At 42.2% G+C, this 17,327-nt stretch overlaps 1 protein-coding gene across 1 annotated transcript; it reads right to left on the bottom strand.

Annotated features, from left to right (window-relative positions):
* Window positions 1-7,003: 7,003 nt before the first annotated feature.
* On the bottom strand, window positions 7,004-7,951 carry LOC118075291 (olfactory receptor 2A12-like). The gene has a single exon (XM_035097194.1). The coding sequence runs from the start codon at window positions 7,949-7,951 to the stop codon at window positions 7,004-7,006; it is 948 nt and encodes a 315-aa protein (XP_034953085.1).
* Window positions 7,952-17,327: the final 9,376 nt, after the last annotated feature.

The raw sequence follows: 17,327 nt of genomic DNA on the forward strand, positions 1-17,327 counted from the left end.
GGACAGCAGGCCTTCTCGGCCGGGCAGAGGCGAGGCCGCTGGCTCCGGCGCTCTACCTGGCGCTGCTTTGGGCGGCAGGATGGCAGGCCTCCTCCTCCGGCTGCTGCCGCAGCTGGCGTACAAAGTCCCACTGGCTGGCTGGGGTGCTCGGGAGAAAAACGGCAGAGACAGATGGCATGTTTGCCCCCTTACTTGGGTAACTGGCAGCGGGTCAGGTGGGGGGAATGAGGAGTGGAGCGGAATGGAGGAGGGAAGGCTTAGCGAGGTATCGGAGCCCCTGCACTGCCCTAGCCAACAAGTGGAAGAGGGAGCACAGCTGCTTCCGGCGCCCGAATTGAGGCGCGCCCCCAAACGCAGGTTTAGAGGGCGGCATTTTGGGGTGCCCAAGCTATTATGCTGGCCCCGGAGCAGAAGGGCACCATTGCCAGATTCTGCGAGTGACTGAGAGGTCATGTTTTCTGCTATCTCTGCACTGTAAATAGTATGCACAATAAAACCCTTAAAGACAGAATGGACTGGAGCGTCTTTACTCGGGAGTAGCCGCAAGAATCCCCTGACATGACCTCTTAATGAAGTTGTGGCCAATTTTAATCCCATAAAACGTGGTCTTGTGTCATTATTCCGTTCAGGGCTGCCCTGGGGACTGGGGGGACGGGACTGCGCCTGAGTGCGCAAAACATATGTTCGTAATAGACACATGTGTTAATTCAAGCAAAAGATTCTAAACCTCCTGATAGTGTGTGTAGGAATACATGGGAGTGCTGGATACAAGTGGTTTGAAGTGCATACCTTGTAAAAGCTGATAGTTTAACCTCTATGGTTAATGAAATTAAAATATTTTTCTGCTTTTGTACAGAGGTTTTACAAGATGGTTAAAGTTGGGGAAAGTGTCAAAAACAAGGTTGCAGCTACAGTATAATGCAGGAAGAGAGTAAGGCTGAAAGATTAAAGAAGGAAATTTGACCAAAAGAAATGGTCACGCAGTGATCAGAACAGTGATACACAGGTCCTGCTATCAGAAAGCTCGTTATTCACGAATTCAGTTTTCTGAACACAAAGGATTATATCCAAACTTGGTTGGCTGCAGCAAGAAATCATTGGGGCGGGTAGGGAAAAGAGGGAGATTGGACAAATCATGGATTAGAAATGTTTCCATTGGAAATAATGGAAATTGTCAACCCGTAAGGTAAATGCTTGCCTAAATAAGGTACCATTTCCTGGGAGCGCATTGTGTTCAGCAAGTGGAACCTGCGTGCACTTGTCACTTTATGCATGTGACTATTAACTATTAACAAAGCAGAGTCTGTATTCAGCCCTTTACAGATGTTCTAACTGGGCCGTCATTCAAGAAGAATTCCAAGCTGATCTATATTTGTTTATAAGGGCTTCTGTCCTTAATATCCTCAAGGCAGGGACAACTTTCCAGTATCACATCAAGAAGTTACATTTATTATGTACACAGCATAAAGTGAATTGCAGTATACGACAGGGTTCCCAAACTAAGGCCCGGGGGCCGGATGTGGCCCAATCGCCTTCTAAATCCGGCCTGCGGATGGTCCAGGAATCAGCATGTTTTTACATGAGTAGAATGTGTCCTTTTATTTAAAATGCATCTCTGGGTTATTTGTGGGGAATCCGTTCATATTTTTTTTCAAAATATAGTCCGGCCCCCCACAAGGTCTGAGGGACAGTGGACTGGCCCCCCTGCTGAAAAAGTTTGCTGACCCCTGATATACAACAAAGCAGAACAAGGGCTGCCGCATCCTGCTTTGTTCTTATTTCGCAGCCAGAAACAGAAAATGGTTTCAAAGGCTAAGCAAAATAAATAGAAATCGGAACAGCTCAGATATTTGCATCTGCCATGCTTCTGATGGAAATAAGTGCAACTTCTCTTCAAATATCTCCATCAACATTATTTGCTTCTTTGCTTGGACCCCCATTCAGCCGTCACCGAATACTGGCAGTATAACTGGCATACTCGAAGGCACCAGGTAGAAGAGGACCAGTTACCCAAGTAAGGGGGCAAACATGCCGTCTGTCTCTGCCATTTTTCTCCTCGTCATCTATGTGTGTCAGTCCCTTGTGGGAACAGCCACCAGCGCATTTATTGTAGCAGTGAATCTTGTCAGTTGGGCTAAAGGCATTGCCCTGACCCCTAATGATCAAATCCTGCTCTCCCTCGGACTGTCCAGCCTCTGTGTACAGGCCACCTCAGCCACAGGCGTGTTTTCATTTCTCTGCTTTGGGGAGCTCCTCTTCACGGGGTTCTGCATGCTAGCGTTTTGGTTGTTCTTCCTCTTCGGTAACCACAGTAATTTCTGGCTTACTGCTTCATTATTTGGATACTACAACCTGAAGGTGATGAACACCCAACAGCCCTTCTTGCTGTGGATGAAGACAAAGTGCATGAAGTATACGTTTCAGCTACTATGCTTCAGTTTGGTGCTAAGTTTTGGATTTAGTCTGCTGGCAGTTTACCAAGTTTTCCGTAACACGTTTCCTGAAACTTCAGCCAATCTCACCAGCAATTATTCGAACTCCTTCTCCCGCCCCTACAACAACTTTCCAGGGAAGCAGTTCTTTTCTTTGATGGACACTACTTGGCCCCTTGTTGTCACATCCTTCCATTTTATACATCTTCTTAAGGGTATTTGGAAACACATCCAGAAAATGAAGAGGACCATGACAGGCTCTGGAGTACCCAATCTGAGTGCTCACAGAAACGCCAGCCATACCTTGACGTGCCTCCTGATTCTCTATGTTTTATACTACGTTGCGTGGTGTGCAATTAATTTTGAAATTCTTCCACTTTCCAGCAATGGTTTTTTAATGTGTATGGCAGCATTCTCCATCTTATCTTCAGCACAAGCAGTCACCTTTATCGCAAGGAATCCTAAACTCAAGAAGCAAGCCCTGGGGATCCTCCAGAATTTCAGACCGCCCGCAGCTAAAGCTCAGGGTCGGCCTACAGGTGACATTTCATGTGTGACTTCTCCCCTGTAAAATATTAGATGATAGAATTTTAAAATCATTTCTCCATTAGGGATTGTCTACATAAAAAGAGAGCGCCTCAGGAAGGTGTTCAAGAGGAAGGCTCCCCCCCCCTTTCCACGCTATAGAGAAGAGCTAAACTTGCATAAATTCAGAATTTGGGAACAGAATTAGAATTTGATACTGCTTCTGAAGTTCACATTTGATAGAAACTTTTCAAAACAAACAAACAAAACACCCTGTTCACATTTGTTGATGTATATTAACTTTCAATTAGCCAAATGCAATATTTTAAAAGTGTATTTTGTTGAGTTGTATTAATCAAAGAATCTTAAGGCACCTTAATGGCTAATACATTTAATATGGCATTTGTTAGTCTTAGTTGTTTTGTTTTTGCTGCAAGAGACCAACATGGTTAACCCGTCTGGAAAATCTTATCAAATTATGTTATATATGTAAGATAAACTATAGTTTCAGTTACAGTAATAAAGAAATGTCACATTTATAAATGTAGGTACTTTGTTTTGCCAACAATAAATAAAAGGCATCTAATCTGGAATAATCTTTTTTGTGTCTGTGTCTTTTCTCTGGAGTCTAATATAGTAGATCAGTTTGATGTTATGGCATTTCTGTATAGTTTGCTTTCCAGTTCAGTTATTGAAGGCAGAGAGAGAAATATCAAATGCTTAACATAATTTATTTAGGCTGCAGTTTTATAGATAGGTAGATATAGATATAATTAGTTTATGAAAACGGACATATATTTCATATAACTTTATTATAATTTTATAATTATAAAAGCTATTTGGAGGATCAGTGGGTTTTCTTTGTCCTCTCTGAAGATCATTTTCAATAGGAATGGCTTGGGAAAACAGGGTGCTTTTATTTTTCTGGAGAGTTATGGGCATAGCTGTGAAGTTCTCCCTTTTTTAAAGGGAAATTCCCTTATGCTGAATAGGCTTTTTCCCTTTACTTGCAAGGAAGCCTATTCAGCATAAGGGGATTTCCCTTAAAAAAGGGGAGAACTTGCCAGCTATGGTTATGGGAATGGGCCACAACAATGCAGGAAGACAGAAAGAATTATTTGGGGCACTGTTTTCTGCTTCCACAGCCATTGCTTTCTTATTGTGGGCATTGTGGCTATCGGTGCAAATTGGGCATGGATAGAGAAGGCAAAGAACTGCTAGTGGTGACAGTAGAATAGAATTGGGATCAATTACCTTTCCCTTGTTCCCCACACCAATCGGGCACTGCACTTCTGTGCTATGTTTTCAAAGACACCCCCAAAACCCATGGAGATGATAAATATTCATATCCTGCCTTTCTGAAATGAGATCTTTAGGGCAGTTATTACGTGAAGATAAAATAAAGAAAACAAGGACTCATTTTAGTGTAATTAGCTACAACACACTGGTGATTTAACGAAAAAATAATGAACGGCTTGTCGATGAGCAACTTCACTTTCTCTCTGTTAACAAGGCCCACTGCAGCTTCTTACTATGGTTAGCTTCATAGCCTTGTAGAAAAGTTGTTTCCTTAATTGAACCCTTTGTGACTTGTTATAAATATACCTGAGATATTCTCCGTGAGACATTTGTGCTGAGTTTAATGAAGTAAGATGAACTAATGAACTACACAAGAAGTTTAGGACTCAATAGTTTGAGAACTAGGATGTGTCGCTAATAGACACATTTTGCCTTGAATATCTATTGTATACGGGAGATTAACTCAGGACAATGAGAAATTTCGGATAGAATGGAGTAAATTTATGGATTATGCTAAAGATAATTACAGTGGTACCTCTACTTACGAATAACTACTTACAAATGTTTCTACTTACGAATGGAGCTCCGTCCGCCATCTTGGATGCGGTTTAATAGGATTTTTTCTACCTACGAATTTTTAGATAGGGTTGCTTCGACTTACAATTTTTTTCTCCCAATGCATTCCTATGGGATTCGACTTACAATTTTCTTCTACTTACGAATGTGCATTCAGAACGCATTAAATTCGTAAGTAGAGGTACCACTGTACAAGGGAATGAAATCGCTAGTGGTAATGACATAACTCCTACATCGTTGAGAGTATATTTGGTTTAGATAATACGAGAGTGGATTGAAATATTTTACCATTAGGTGGGAGGAGGGAAGTCATAGGGTATGGAATCTATGTTGTATAGTTGTATTGTTGTATTGTTGTATTGCTGTATAAATAAATAAACATTTATTGGTCAAAAAAAATTGTGTTCATGTAGAGTAATTGTGAAGCACCGTCCCCATTCCTTCTTCATGCAGGGAAGCTCTCTTTGACGTAACTTGATGCTATGTCATCATCTTCTCACCAATGGCTGACCTAAGGCATCATCAGTCTCCGTCCACTGCAATATTTGCCCCATATCACATTCAATCCATAATACAGTTCAATCCATTATACATAGTTCTCAGGGTCCACTTACTCTGTCTGGTATGTAACACCCACCCAATACTGAATTGGATTAGGGTCATTAGTTATGAGTTTCCTTGGCAAATGTTAAAAAACAAAAGCAATCAAAAATCTAAATAGTATTGCAAAAGTTGAGTGCCTCCCCCTCTCTCTGCTGAGTGGTGGCAAGAGCCCATGAGGTTCCAGGCACACCCCAGGTCTTTGTTCCTTTGGAGACATGGCAGAGGCTGTCATGGCTTTCAGAAATATGGTTTATTCACCTATTTACACCTTCAGCCTACATGGAGGGAGTCCAGCTCTTACAAGCTATGTACCGTTTATGAATAATTCTTTAAAAAAAACACACACCCACAAATATTTTGAGGGAGGAACTATTTATTTGTTTGTTTGTTTGTTTGTTTATCCACCCACCCCAATGTTACTTTCCACTTCCTCTTAAAACATAGGATAATTTGATGAAAGACTCTCAGTTAGTTTCATGGCTAAGTTAGCCATGAAACTAACAGGGAGGTAAATAGAGAAGATGCTAGGTGTTTTTTATATTTACCATGCGCCACACAAATCTCACCCATGCTTACAAACAAATCAACACATAAAATAAACACTGTTAAGTGCTGAATGGCAACCCAGAAACTCCAAGACCACTGCAGTCCATCCGTCCGTCCCCGTCCGTCCCCGATAGCAATGGGAACAAATATTTTCCACTTCTAGCAAGGTGAGCTTAGGCAGACCACGTTGAATGCCAACATAGACACCTGCATGCTTAAGCCAAATATTGCTGAGAAGAAGACATAGCAGGGTGAGAGACTCTAGCTCAGAAAATTTGCTGCAAAGGCATTTGTCCTTTTTCAAGCTTTCATTGATTTCTCTTTATAAACATTTATGCACGTGGATCTGCTTACTTCAGTTGTGTTGTAGCTTTTAGATAATCAAGCACTGATACAGAATTCTTTCCATTATGTAAACACCAGTCATGTCTAGCTGGAGTGGAAAAGATGATGTGGAATAAGGACAAGATCACAGCAGCAAATCAGCACATCTTCTCCTTATTGAATGCTAAGATAAGGTGGAATTGCATACTCCTCTTAAACAGGATTATAATGCAATCCTGTAGAGCAGGCATCCTCAAACTCAGATGTTTTCGGACTACAGTTCCCATCATCCCTGACCACTGGTCCCGTTAGCTAAGGATGATGGGAGTTGTAGTCCAAAAACATTTGGAGGGCCGGGTTTGGGGGTGTCTGCTGTAGAAAGACAGCATATGCATGACTTCCCCCTACATTTACCTTCCTCTCAAGGCAGGCTTTTCAGTTATTTGTCCCTAAACTCTGTATTCTCTGTCCTTTCCCCAAATTTTCAGAGCGTTTCCATCCAGCTGTCATTTTGTATTCTCCAACTGGTGGGACTGTGCAATCTGATTACACTTGCCCCCCCCCGCCATTTAGAAGGACCATCGTTTGCCACAGACCATCTGCTCAAACATTATGCTTTACAAGCCATTGGAGTCTTCCATGTAAAGTAATGTACAGGGCATCTCACACCTTGTCATCACAGACAACTAACCCTAACCCTAAATAACATGCCATGCTCCGTGAGAGGGTTTGCACCTCTGTAGCACTTTCAGCAATGCCCCCTTTACTTCCTTATTCCTTAGACTATAAATCATGGGGTTGAACATGGGAGTGACAACGCTATAGAACAAGGATATCATTTTGTGGTGATCTGAGTGGCTTGAACCAGGCCTCATGTACATGAACATAGCACTTCCATAAAACAGTGCCACCACAGTCATGTGGGACGCACATGTGGAGAAAGCCTTGTGTCTGCCTTCAGCAGAACGGATCTTCAATATGGCTGCGAGGATGCGGACGTATGTGGTGATTATGAAGGAGAAGGGGCATAGAAGCATGAAGACACCATCCACAAACATCATGATTTCATTGAGTTGAGTGTCAGCACAGACCAGTTTCAGCAGAGCCAATATCTCACAGTAGAAGTGGTCAATGACATTTGGGCCACAGTAAGGCATCTGTAGAGTCTGGACTGTGTGCACCATGGCTACGAGGAAGCCACACATCCAAGATGATGCCGCCAACATGACACAGACTCTATGGTTCATAACGAGTGTGTAGCGCAGAGGGTGACATATTGCTACAAACCGGTCGTACGCCATCACGGCAAGGAGCACACATTCAGTGATGCCAAGGCCCAGGAAGAGGTAGATCTGAGCACCACAGCCAGCAAATGAGATGGTCTTCTTTGGGCTCCAGAGATTGGACAGCATCTGAGGAACAGTACTGGTTGTGTACCAGATGTCCACAAAAGAGAGGTGGCTCAAGAAGAAATACATGGGTGTGTGGAGTCGAGAATCCAGCCAAATAAGCATCAATAAAATCCCGTTGCCAGCTAGTGTTATGCTGTAGACCACAGAGAAAATCCCAAAGTGAACCATGTGCATCTGTGGGCTGCTGGAAAGACCCAAGAGGATAAATTCTGTCACATCAGTTTGATTCCTCATCTTTTCCTGACACTACAGAGGAGGAAACAGGCACCATGTAAAATATAACAGCATACAGCAGGGGTCCCCAACCCTTGTGGGCCTCAGGAAACATCTGGGAATCTAAGATGTCATTGTGGGCACTGCAAAATACAATTTCACAGAAGAAGAACTGGCCATGTTCAGACCCCTCACCCAAAACAGGCAAAAACCAACTCCTAGAAAACAAAACTCCTAGAAACAGGCAAAAACCAACTCCTAGAGAACAAAATTAGATCCATAGGCATTGAGCTGGAGCCCTTGTATAATTCAAGTGAGCAATATATCTTCCACAATGTCCAAATCAGATTAAAGGATGTTGACAGACAAAACATTGTGGCAGCTGCAAATAGAGTTCGCTCCCCCATGTTCTATGATTTAAATATCTTAGAAAATAGGGTCAACTATGTTACAAAGCTAATAATCCCAGCCCAACGTAGGGCATTTATGCTGGCCCGACTGAATGTCTTTCCCTCGGCATTGTCAGGGGTAGATATCAGAACACTCCCAGAGACAAGAGATACTGTAGATGTCTCTGAATGTGCCGGATACTAGAGCATATTATCTTTCATTGTCCACTCCAGAGCATGCTGCGTGAACGTGCGTTGTCCCCCCTTCTGGGTGTTCTGACACCGCAGCATGGTGGAAATGTTGGATTCTGCCTGTCTGACATTGACCATAAGGTGACTGCGGGAGTAGCTGAGTTCTTGGCAGCAGTGTCTCAAGGTGTAGTTTAATAGGAAGAAATCTCAGTTTACACACACACACACACACACACACACACACACACACACACACAGTGTATGCAGTTTACTGTTGCCTCTTTGTATGCATTTTAAATACTTTTGTATGTGACTCTTTTTCTTGCGGTTCTATTTGTAAAATGCCTAATAAAGGTTTGATAGTCAACAGGCAAAAATAAAAATAAGCCCTGTGTCCAGGACTGAAACCTAAGGAAAACAGAAACAGAACTCCAACCTGCAGGGGGTGGGGTGGGGCAAAATCCAAATAAATATGATCCAAACATGTTCTGGAGCATCACATCACCATACCAAATAATTGCTGTAGCATCAAACAGATGCTACAGCAAATGCTGTCTGCAAGAAATCAAACTCACCATGGAGTAATAATGCCTTCCTCATATTCCACCAGTCAGATATATGGTGTGCCTCTACTCCAGGCTATATGTCAAGTTAAAGGAAGATACCTCATTTACTCTTTTACAGACAGGAGGTGAGGTCTGTTTTAAGACATATTGGTAGAGACATACAATAATAAACCAGCCATGTTGGGTATTGCCAGTGGAGGTCACTGGTGTTTTCAGCTTGTTACAGTGTTCATTGAAGTGAGATAGGCAGCAAAGAAATTCACCATTGTGTTTTAAAGACCAACTAAGTTTATATTTTGGTATCTGAAGAAGTGTGCATGCACACGAAAGCTCATACCAAAATATAAACTTAGTTGGTCTTTAAGGTGCTACTGAAGGAATTTTTTTATTTTGCTTCGACTCAGACCAACACGGCTACCTACCTGTAACTAGAACCATTGTGTTTGTAATATATGTATAGGGATATTTTTCCTTGATGAAGTAAGAAATGGACACATTCCAGAATTGTCTCCGAACAGAGAAGATATAGCTGAAACCAAATGGGAGCTGCAGAAGAATAAGATTCTGAGACTGAGTTAAAGTAGCACTCACAAATTAGCAACTGAGCAAAAATTGCTTAAGACACTATCATTATACTGGAAAAGTAAAACACATACTGACCTGAATGAATGAGAAACAGCAACCCACTAGCCTATCTTGTTCAAACAGCTACATCCTATTCTTGATTAGGTCAGTTTTGTAGAAGACCTTGGATGGGAAACCCTTGAAAGCCATCGGTCTCAGGCCATCATCCGGAGGCTACAGTGAGTTTTATGGAGAATGCAGCACACAGAAAGAGGCGTTTTCAGTTATGCACATTTTTTAAAATGAAATGTAAACTTTGGTTTTCTCATTACGTACCCAGATCACAGAGGCTTGAAAGAAATTGCCAAGTTGTTTCCCCTATGAACCTAGAAAAGCATGTCAGCAGTGACTCCTAAAACAGTATGCATGTTTACATTATCTTCTGGGCCCATCCACATGGGGACCAGGAACAAATTATTAATCCACAGGGGCGGGAAGAAGAACATGACTAGATTCCGTCTACAGAGGGTTTTGCCAACATTTCTGAGGGATTTCTTGTTCCTGATTTTTGATGTAAACATCCTACTGCTTTAAAGGAGCCTCGGAGATCCCATTCCAAACTAATTTTCTGATAAAACTCTCGAATTCACTGGGCATTGGGTAACAGACTTTAATCTAAACCAACTTTCATTTAATCTAAACCAACATTTGAGGCAGATGTGGACATAGCTGGTTGCCAATTGAGAAGTTAAGGAGTATTTGTTGTTGTTTAGTAGTCTTAGTGGTGTTTGACTCTCCGTGACCCCATGAAACAGAGCATGCCTTGGAAACTGTCACTTTCTTCTTCTTCTTCTTTTTTAAAGCAATTTATTAAATTTTCCAATTAAGCACATTTAAACAAAAACAAACCACACATACAACCACAGACACAACAACACATAATAAACACAAAATTTTTCTTCTAACATCTTGTCAATTATTACAATTTTCTTTGCTCTGCTGAGCTTTGACTTCCCTCCTTCCCCCCATTCGGTTTTCTTGTCCACTCCTATCTCGCAGTTTCTTTATTCCTTCTACTTAAAATCAATTCGTAGGATTTATTTCAGTCCTGCAAGTGTCTTTAAACTTCTACAGTTCTTCTCCATATAGTCCACAAATTTACTCCAGTCCTTTTGGAACCTTGACTCTCCCTGGTTTCGGATCCTGCTAGTCAGTCTTGCTAATTCTGCATAGTCCATCATTTTTGTCTGCCACTCATCAATCGTCGGTAACTCTTGGGTTTTCCATTTTTGGACTAACAAAGTCCTAGCCGCGGTTGTCGCATACATAAATAATACTTGATCTCCTTTCTCTATCTCTTGTCCTATAAGTCCTAATAAGAAAGCTTCCGGTTTTTGGGGAAAGGTATATTTAAACATCTTTTTCAGTTCATTATATATCATTTCCCAAAATCTTTTGATTTTTTCGCATGTCCACCACATATGATAGAATTCACCATGCTTCTCTTTACACTTCCAGCATGTTTTGCTACTCATCCTAAACATCTTAGCCAATTTTACTGGTGTTAGGTACCATCTATACATCATCTTCAAAACATTCTTTTTCAGGGCAGTGCATGCAGTAAATGTCAATGTTTGATTCCACCGTTTCAACCACGCATCATATTCAATATTATACCCAAAATCTTTTGCCCATTTTATCATCGCATCTTTTGTCAATTCATCTTTCATATACCATTCTAACAACAAATCGTACATTTTTGACAACAATTTTGTTCTGCCTTCCAACAAATCTATTTGAAATTTAGACCTTTTTTTATCATTTATAAACACATCATTTACTTGGTGATATTGCAACCATCCAGTCAGACATTCTTTAATTTCATCATAAGATTTCAACTTCCACCCCTTTTCTGATTTCCTCAATATCTCCTCGTATGTGGCCCTCCTCCCTTCCATATTTATCTTTTTAACTGTCAACACCTCCACAGGTGAAATCCACCATGGGGTCTTAGTTTCTAACAGTGATTTATTTATTTCCCACACCTCATATAAAGACCTCCTTATCACATGATTTGTAAAACCTTTGTGAACTCTTTTTTTATCATACCAAAGATATGCATGCCAACCAAATCTGTTGTCGTATCCTTCCAAATCTAATAAGTCTGTATTTCCCAATGTTATCCATTCTTTTAACCAACAGAGACAGGACGCCTCATAGTATATCCTCAAGTCTGGCATGGAGAATCCACCTCTTTCCTTTCTATCCACTAAAATTTTATATTTTATTCTTGGTTTCTTCCCCTGCCAGACAAATCTCTGCAAAGCTTTTTGCCATTCTCTGAATTGTCCTGTCCCTTTTATTATCGGTATCGTTTGAAATAGAAATAACATTTTGGGTAGTACATTCATCTTAATTGTTGCTTCATTCTATTCCAGGTTTCCAAATCTTTCTTTATCTCTTTCCACACCGGTTCATAATTGTCATTAAATAGGTTAATATTTTTTGCTGTCATCCATATTCCCAGATATTGTACTTTTTTCGCCACTACGACACCATGTTTCTGTTGTAGTTCTTCCTTTTCCTCCATCTTCATATTCTTAATCACCATTTTTGTTAATTTAACTTAAATCCTGCCAGCTGCCCAAATTTTCCTATCTCTTCTATAGCTTCTGCAACACTTTCATTGGGATTTTCCAAGGTTAAAACTAAATCATCCGCAAAGGCCTTCAATTTAAACTCTTTTGCACCTACTTTAATTCCTTTAATTGTTTGGATTTCTCTGATTCTATTCAATAATACCTCCAGGACCGTAATGAATAATAACGGTGATAACGGGCATCCTTGTCTGGTACCTTTTGTGATTTCGAAATGTGGTTTGCCAGTTCCTTCTCCAGGTGGGTCACATTTAGTCTAAACTCTTGGCTATGACCTGTCCATCTTGGGTGGCCCTGCATGGCATAGCTCATAGCTTCTTGGAGTTATTCAAGCCCCTTCGCCATGACAAGGCGGTGATCCATGAAGGGTAAGGAGTATTAGAGACTCTTTAAACTATCAGCATATCATGTGGGGAAATTGTGCTTGGATTGTACCAATGGAGGCTACCATGTCAGCGAGAAGGTTGTGTTATTCTTGTATTAATAACTTTCAGAATCCAGGAAGTCCATAAACATAAGATAAACTGTATTAATTATTTACAGAATAGTCTCTGTTAAAGGAACCCATAGCCCTTCCAGTCTCATTTTGTTCACTTAAGCAAAACCCACATAAAGTGAAAGTGTGCTCACATCTTTCCCTCCCACAAAAGAAAGGAACATATCAACCAACCAAGCCTAAGGGTTGGCTTCCTCAGCTTTGTAGATCTACAACGTATAGTTAGTATTTCCACTTCTTTTCTCTGAAAATCTGGACACAACAACAAAATGAGTTTTTTGAAAATCGCCAAAATCTACACTACCAATCTACACTACATCCAGATTTTCCAGGACATGTAAGTGATTTCCACCTGGAAGCTACGTGTCGGGGCTGAATACCGGCTATGTCCGTATATAGTGTTGGAGATTCATTCCCCGTGTTTGCATTCATGGGATTGTTGTCTATCATATGACATGAAGGTTATGGGCCCAGTGCCAGCAGAGGAAGCACCAGGGGCTAATTTTTGTCCTGTTTGGGGTCTCCTGGATCCGGCAGTGTGAAGCAAGCCTCTTCAGAGACAGAAGAGAAAAGGCTGCATGGAGATGGTGATTACAGCAAATGCCTAAAAGAGAAAGTAAGAGGCAGGCTGGACTGTTTTGTGCCAATGCTAGCGGGCTTGCGCACAGAAGGCAAGGAGCCTTTGAAGTACTTGCCAGGCAATTAAGGCTGCAGAAGAAGGCTTGATTTATAGCCGTCTGATAAGGATAGAAAAAGGTTCCAGCTTGAGCTAAGCTGCGGAATGGACCTTTTGGAAGAGTAGCGACCCCATTCCCTAGGTTTATGTGGAGGGAACTGGGAGGAAGAAATCCCAACCCCTGAGTTACATAGAGGGAAGGGAAAAGCGACCTGATGTGGCAGGACTTTGCTAAGAATGTAGCCTTGATTTACGTGCTACAGAAGGGAAGGCGTTTCCCGATGCTTTTGAGGCATTTTCCTGAGAGGAGAATGGAGAGCGGCAGAAAGCGAAAGTTGTCTCAACCCTGACAGTTGGATTCGTGCCGTGGCAAGGCTTTGCCAAGACAGTACTGGGGGAGGGAGCAGTTTCCCACGATGCTACGTTGAAGTAGCAGGCATGGACTTTGAGTTTAGGAATGTGAGGGAGCAGTACTTTTGTTCCCCAAACTGCAAAGGTGGTTTGATGCTGTGTCTGATGCCAACAGCCAGAGTTGTGTGTTCAGCAGGAATTTCATCTGCGACACATTGGACATTCCAAGATGGCAACAGGCTGTCTAGTATGCCGGGGAAGTTCGGAGGGCTGGACTTTGCTCTCTCCGACGCCCACATGAAGTGGGAGGCAATGGTTCCTGAAGCCAAAAGCTCCAGTCGTGTTTGGAGGCGTTTTGGAGGGAAACTGCATTGTTTTCTGTTCTGGGGGGGGGGGGGAGGACTCTCCAGAACGAAAGAAAGAGAAGTGACTTGTGGCGTCATCCCAATCATCACTGCAACCAGCAGGTGGCACTGCTGAGGTCGAAGCAGTGGAAAGTTTGTCCTGTGAGAGGTTTGGACAGGATCCAAATGTCAGGAACATTTGCAGCATTCCAGGTCGAGAAGCCCAGTGTGGCTGTTCCGTTTCAGGCTGTAAACAGAACACAACCACCCAGAAGAACGAAAGCAACATATAATTGGCTTGTTCTTCCTATGTAGTAATATAAACATGGGGGATGGTGGGAAGGTTGGAGAGACATGTGATGTTATGTCTGATAACCATTCTTTTCATGCAGGATGTGTGCATGGGTCTTCCAGATTGCTGGTGTCTGACACGAAGATGGGCAGGTGTTCCAAATGTGCTCAGGACAAAGCAAACGGGGGGGGGGGGAGACAATATGGGGATCTCACAGAGACACCCTCTTGGTAATGGAGATGATGATGATGACAGCGACAAGGCAAACCCGGAAAAAGCCAAGATGCCAATGATTGGATCTGACATGTGGGTTCCAAAGTCACAGAGCGATATGCTCGGCAAACATAGTTTCAAGGTCTTTCCCTGGATTTAGACAGAGTTTCTGATGGGAACTGTGACAAGATAAACCCAGAAAAAGCCAGGATGCCAATGGATGGGTCTGACATGTGGGTTGAGATGTCACGAGGCAGGGAGCATAGATTCTTCCTGTGGTATGGAGGCATGTACAGAGTACTAAGGCCTCATACCGAGCTGATTTTACTCACTATAGTTGTTGAGTGCGGTGCAGAATTGGGGGGGGGGAATGAGGGTATTTTCCAAGGTTACCCCACTGCAGAAGGCTTACTTACTTATCAAACCTTTATTAGGCATTTTACAAATAAAACCATAAAAGAGAAAATAGCATATAAAAGCCTTGAAATATATATAAAAAAGGCAGCAGTTGGCTACATAGACTGATTGTATCTATGTGTAGAATCTGTGGTTTTCCCTGTTAACCTGCTCCTTGGAGGACTGCTACCAAAAACTCGGCTACCCCTGCCGTTACCCTTTGGTCAACGTCAGATAGGCAGAATCCCACACTTTCACCTTGCTGGGGTTCCAGACCACCCAAAAGAGGGGACAGCACACATTGACGGAGCGTATTGTACAATGGACAATGAAAGAGAATATGCTCTACAGTGTCTGGGACATTCATAGAACATCTGCAGAATCTCTTGTTTCTAGGAATGTTTTGATATCTTCCCCTGACAAATGCCGAGGGAAAAACATTCAGACGGGCCAACATAAAAGCCCTACGTTGGGCTGGGATTATTAACTTAGTGACGTAATTGGCTCTGCTATCTAGGATATTTAAATCATAGAATATAGGGGAGCAAATTTTGTTTACAGCTGCCTCAATATTTTGTCTCTCGACATCCTTTAGTCTAGTTAGGATATTATGAAAAATGTATTGCTTGCTAGAATTGTACAGGGGCTCCAACTCGATGCCTAAAGATTCAATTTTTTTTCAAGGTACTGATACCATCTTGATTTATAGGAGTCTTTGAGCAAATCAGCGAGCACACTTGATGGGGAGCAGCGAAAATGGCAGCGTAACCAGTATTTTATCGAGGTGGTCCAAGCCCAGTATTCCATTGTGTGTATGCCTATTTCTGCACACATTGTTTCATATTTGATTACAGTTGGGAGTCAAAGAATACGTCTCAGAAAGCTGGAATGGACCCATAGCGGGAGTCGGCCCATGCTTGGACCCATAGCGGGATTCCATAGAATATCTGGGATAGCACTTTTGTTTGAAATATCTGGTTGGCCGCAGGAATAAATTGATTACCTTTCTGATAATAAAAACTGCTGATGAGGTACACTTTGCCTGTTTTATGGCATTTGTACGATGATTTGCCCACCCTAAATTGCTCTGGAATAAAATTCCCAGATACCTATAGATTTTCACTTGTTGGATTTCTTGCCCTCTTATTTTCCATTTCTCTAATTTCCAACCATTCGAGAAGACCAAATTTTTTGTCTTCTCATAATTTATAGAGAGTCTGTTAGATTCACTGCGGAAGGCTCTGATACAAAATCTGCTGCTGATGATAACACTGAGGTGAGTTCCACTGATACAGTGGAGGAGATGTGCCAGATGTGCAGATCAGGAGGAGCTACAAGGGGTGAAATGCCCACCAGGTATGCTCAGGAGTTTGCTAACACAGCTGTTGCAGATTTAGCTGTGGTTAGTGGCTCGAGACAAGTCTTGAAACCCAAAGTCTTGAAAGGGGTGCAGAGTTTGTCCTCAAGGGACAGGAAACCACGCCCAAAGGCTGTAAGGGTAGACACTGTTTCCTCAGAGAAGGAAGCAGAACCACGTCCAAAGGCCGTGTGTGACAACACTGATTCCTCAGAGAGGAACGAGGCTAGGATTCAAGTCCCAACAAAGCCAAGTGTGAGACTTCCTGATAGTCAGAAGGGTTGTGACTCCAAGACTAGTCAGAAGAGCAAGATGGTAAAGCCCAAGGCTAATCCAGTTGCAGGTAGTTCCAAGGGTGGAACGGGTGATACAGAGGTACACTGTGTGTATGACATCTGTATGGTTGTTGCAGTTACACCGATGACTGCGACACGGTTCATGAATCGGGGGAGGTTGTTGGAGATTCATTCCCTGTGTTTGCATTCATGGGATTGTTGTCTATCACATGACTGTATATGTTTTACATTCCACAGAGTGGGAAGTGACAAAGACAGGATGTTTGTGATACTGGGTTTCCTGAAGTGGGGCTGTTGTCCTTTGTTCTCTCTCTTTGCTGTCTGATGAGAGAGAGAGACAGAGAGAGAGGGAGAGAGAGAGGGAGAGGGAGGGAGAGAGCCATGTTGCAGTGCTCCATGTGTGTTTATATGTAAATAAACGTAGATTAGCCAAATGCTGTGCTACTGAGTTCTGCGGATCTGTGAAGTGTGCTGATGTCAGTTGGCATCAGTCGCTGTGATGTTCGGGCAGGAAGAACAGATAATAAAAATTGTATTGAATATAATATGCTCTTTTAGAATAATTTATTATATTAAAGCAACTAGTTTTCCTACCAGAAACCCATGTT

The sequence above is a fragment of the Zootoca vivipara genome, chromosome 15 (genome assembly GCF_965207765.1).
Source record: "Zootoca vivipara chromosome 15, rZooViv2.hap1.1, whole genome shotgun sequence".
NCBI lineage: Eukaryota > Metazoa > Chordata > Lepidosauria > Squamata > Lacertidae > Zootoca > Zootoca vivipara.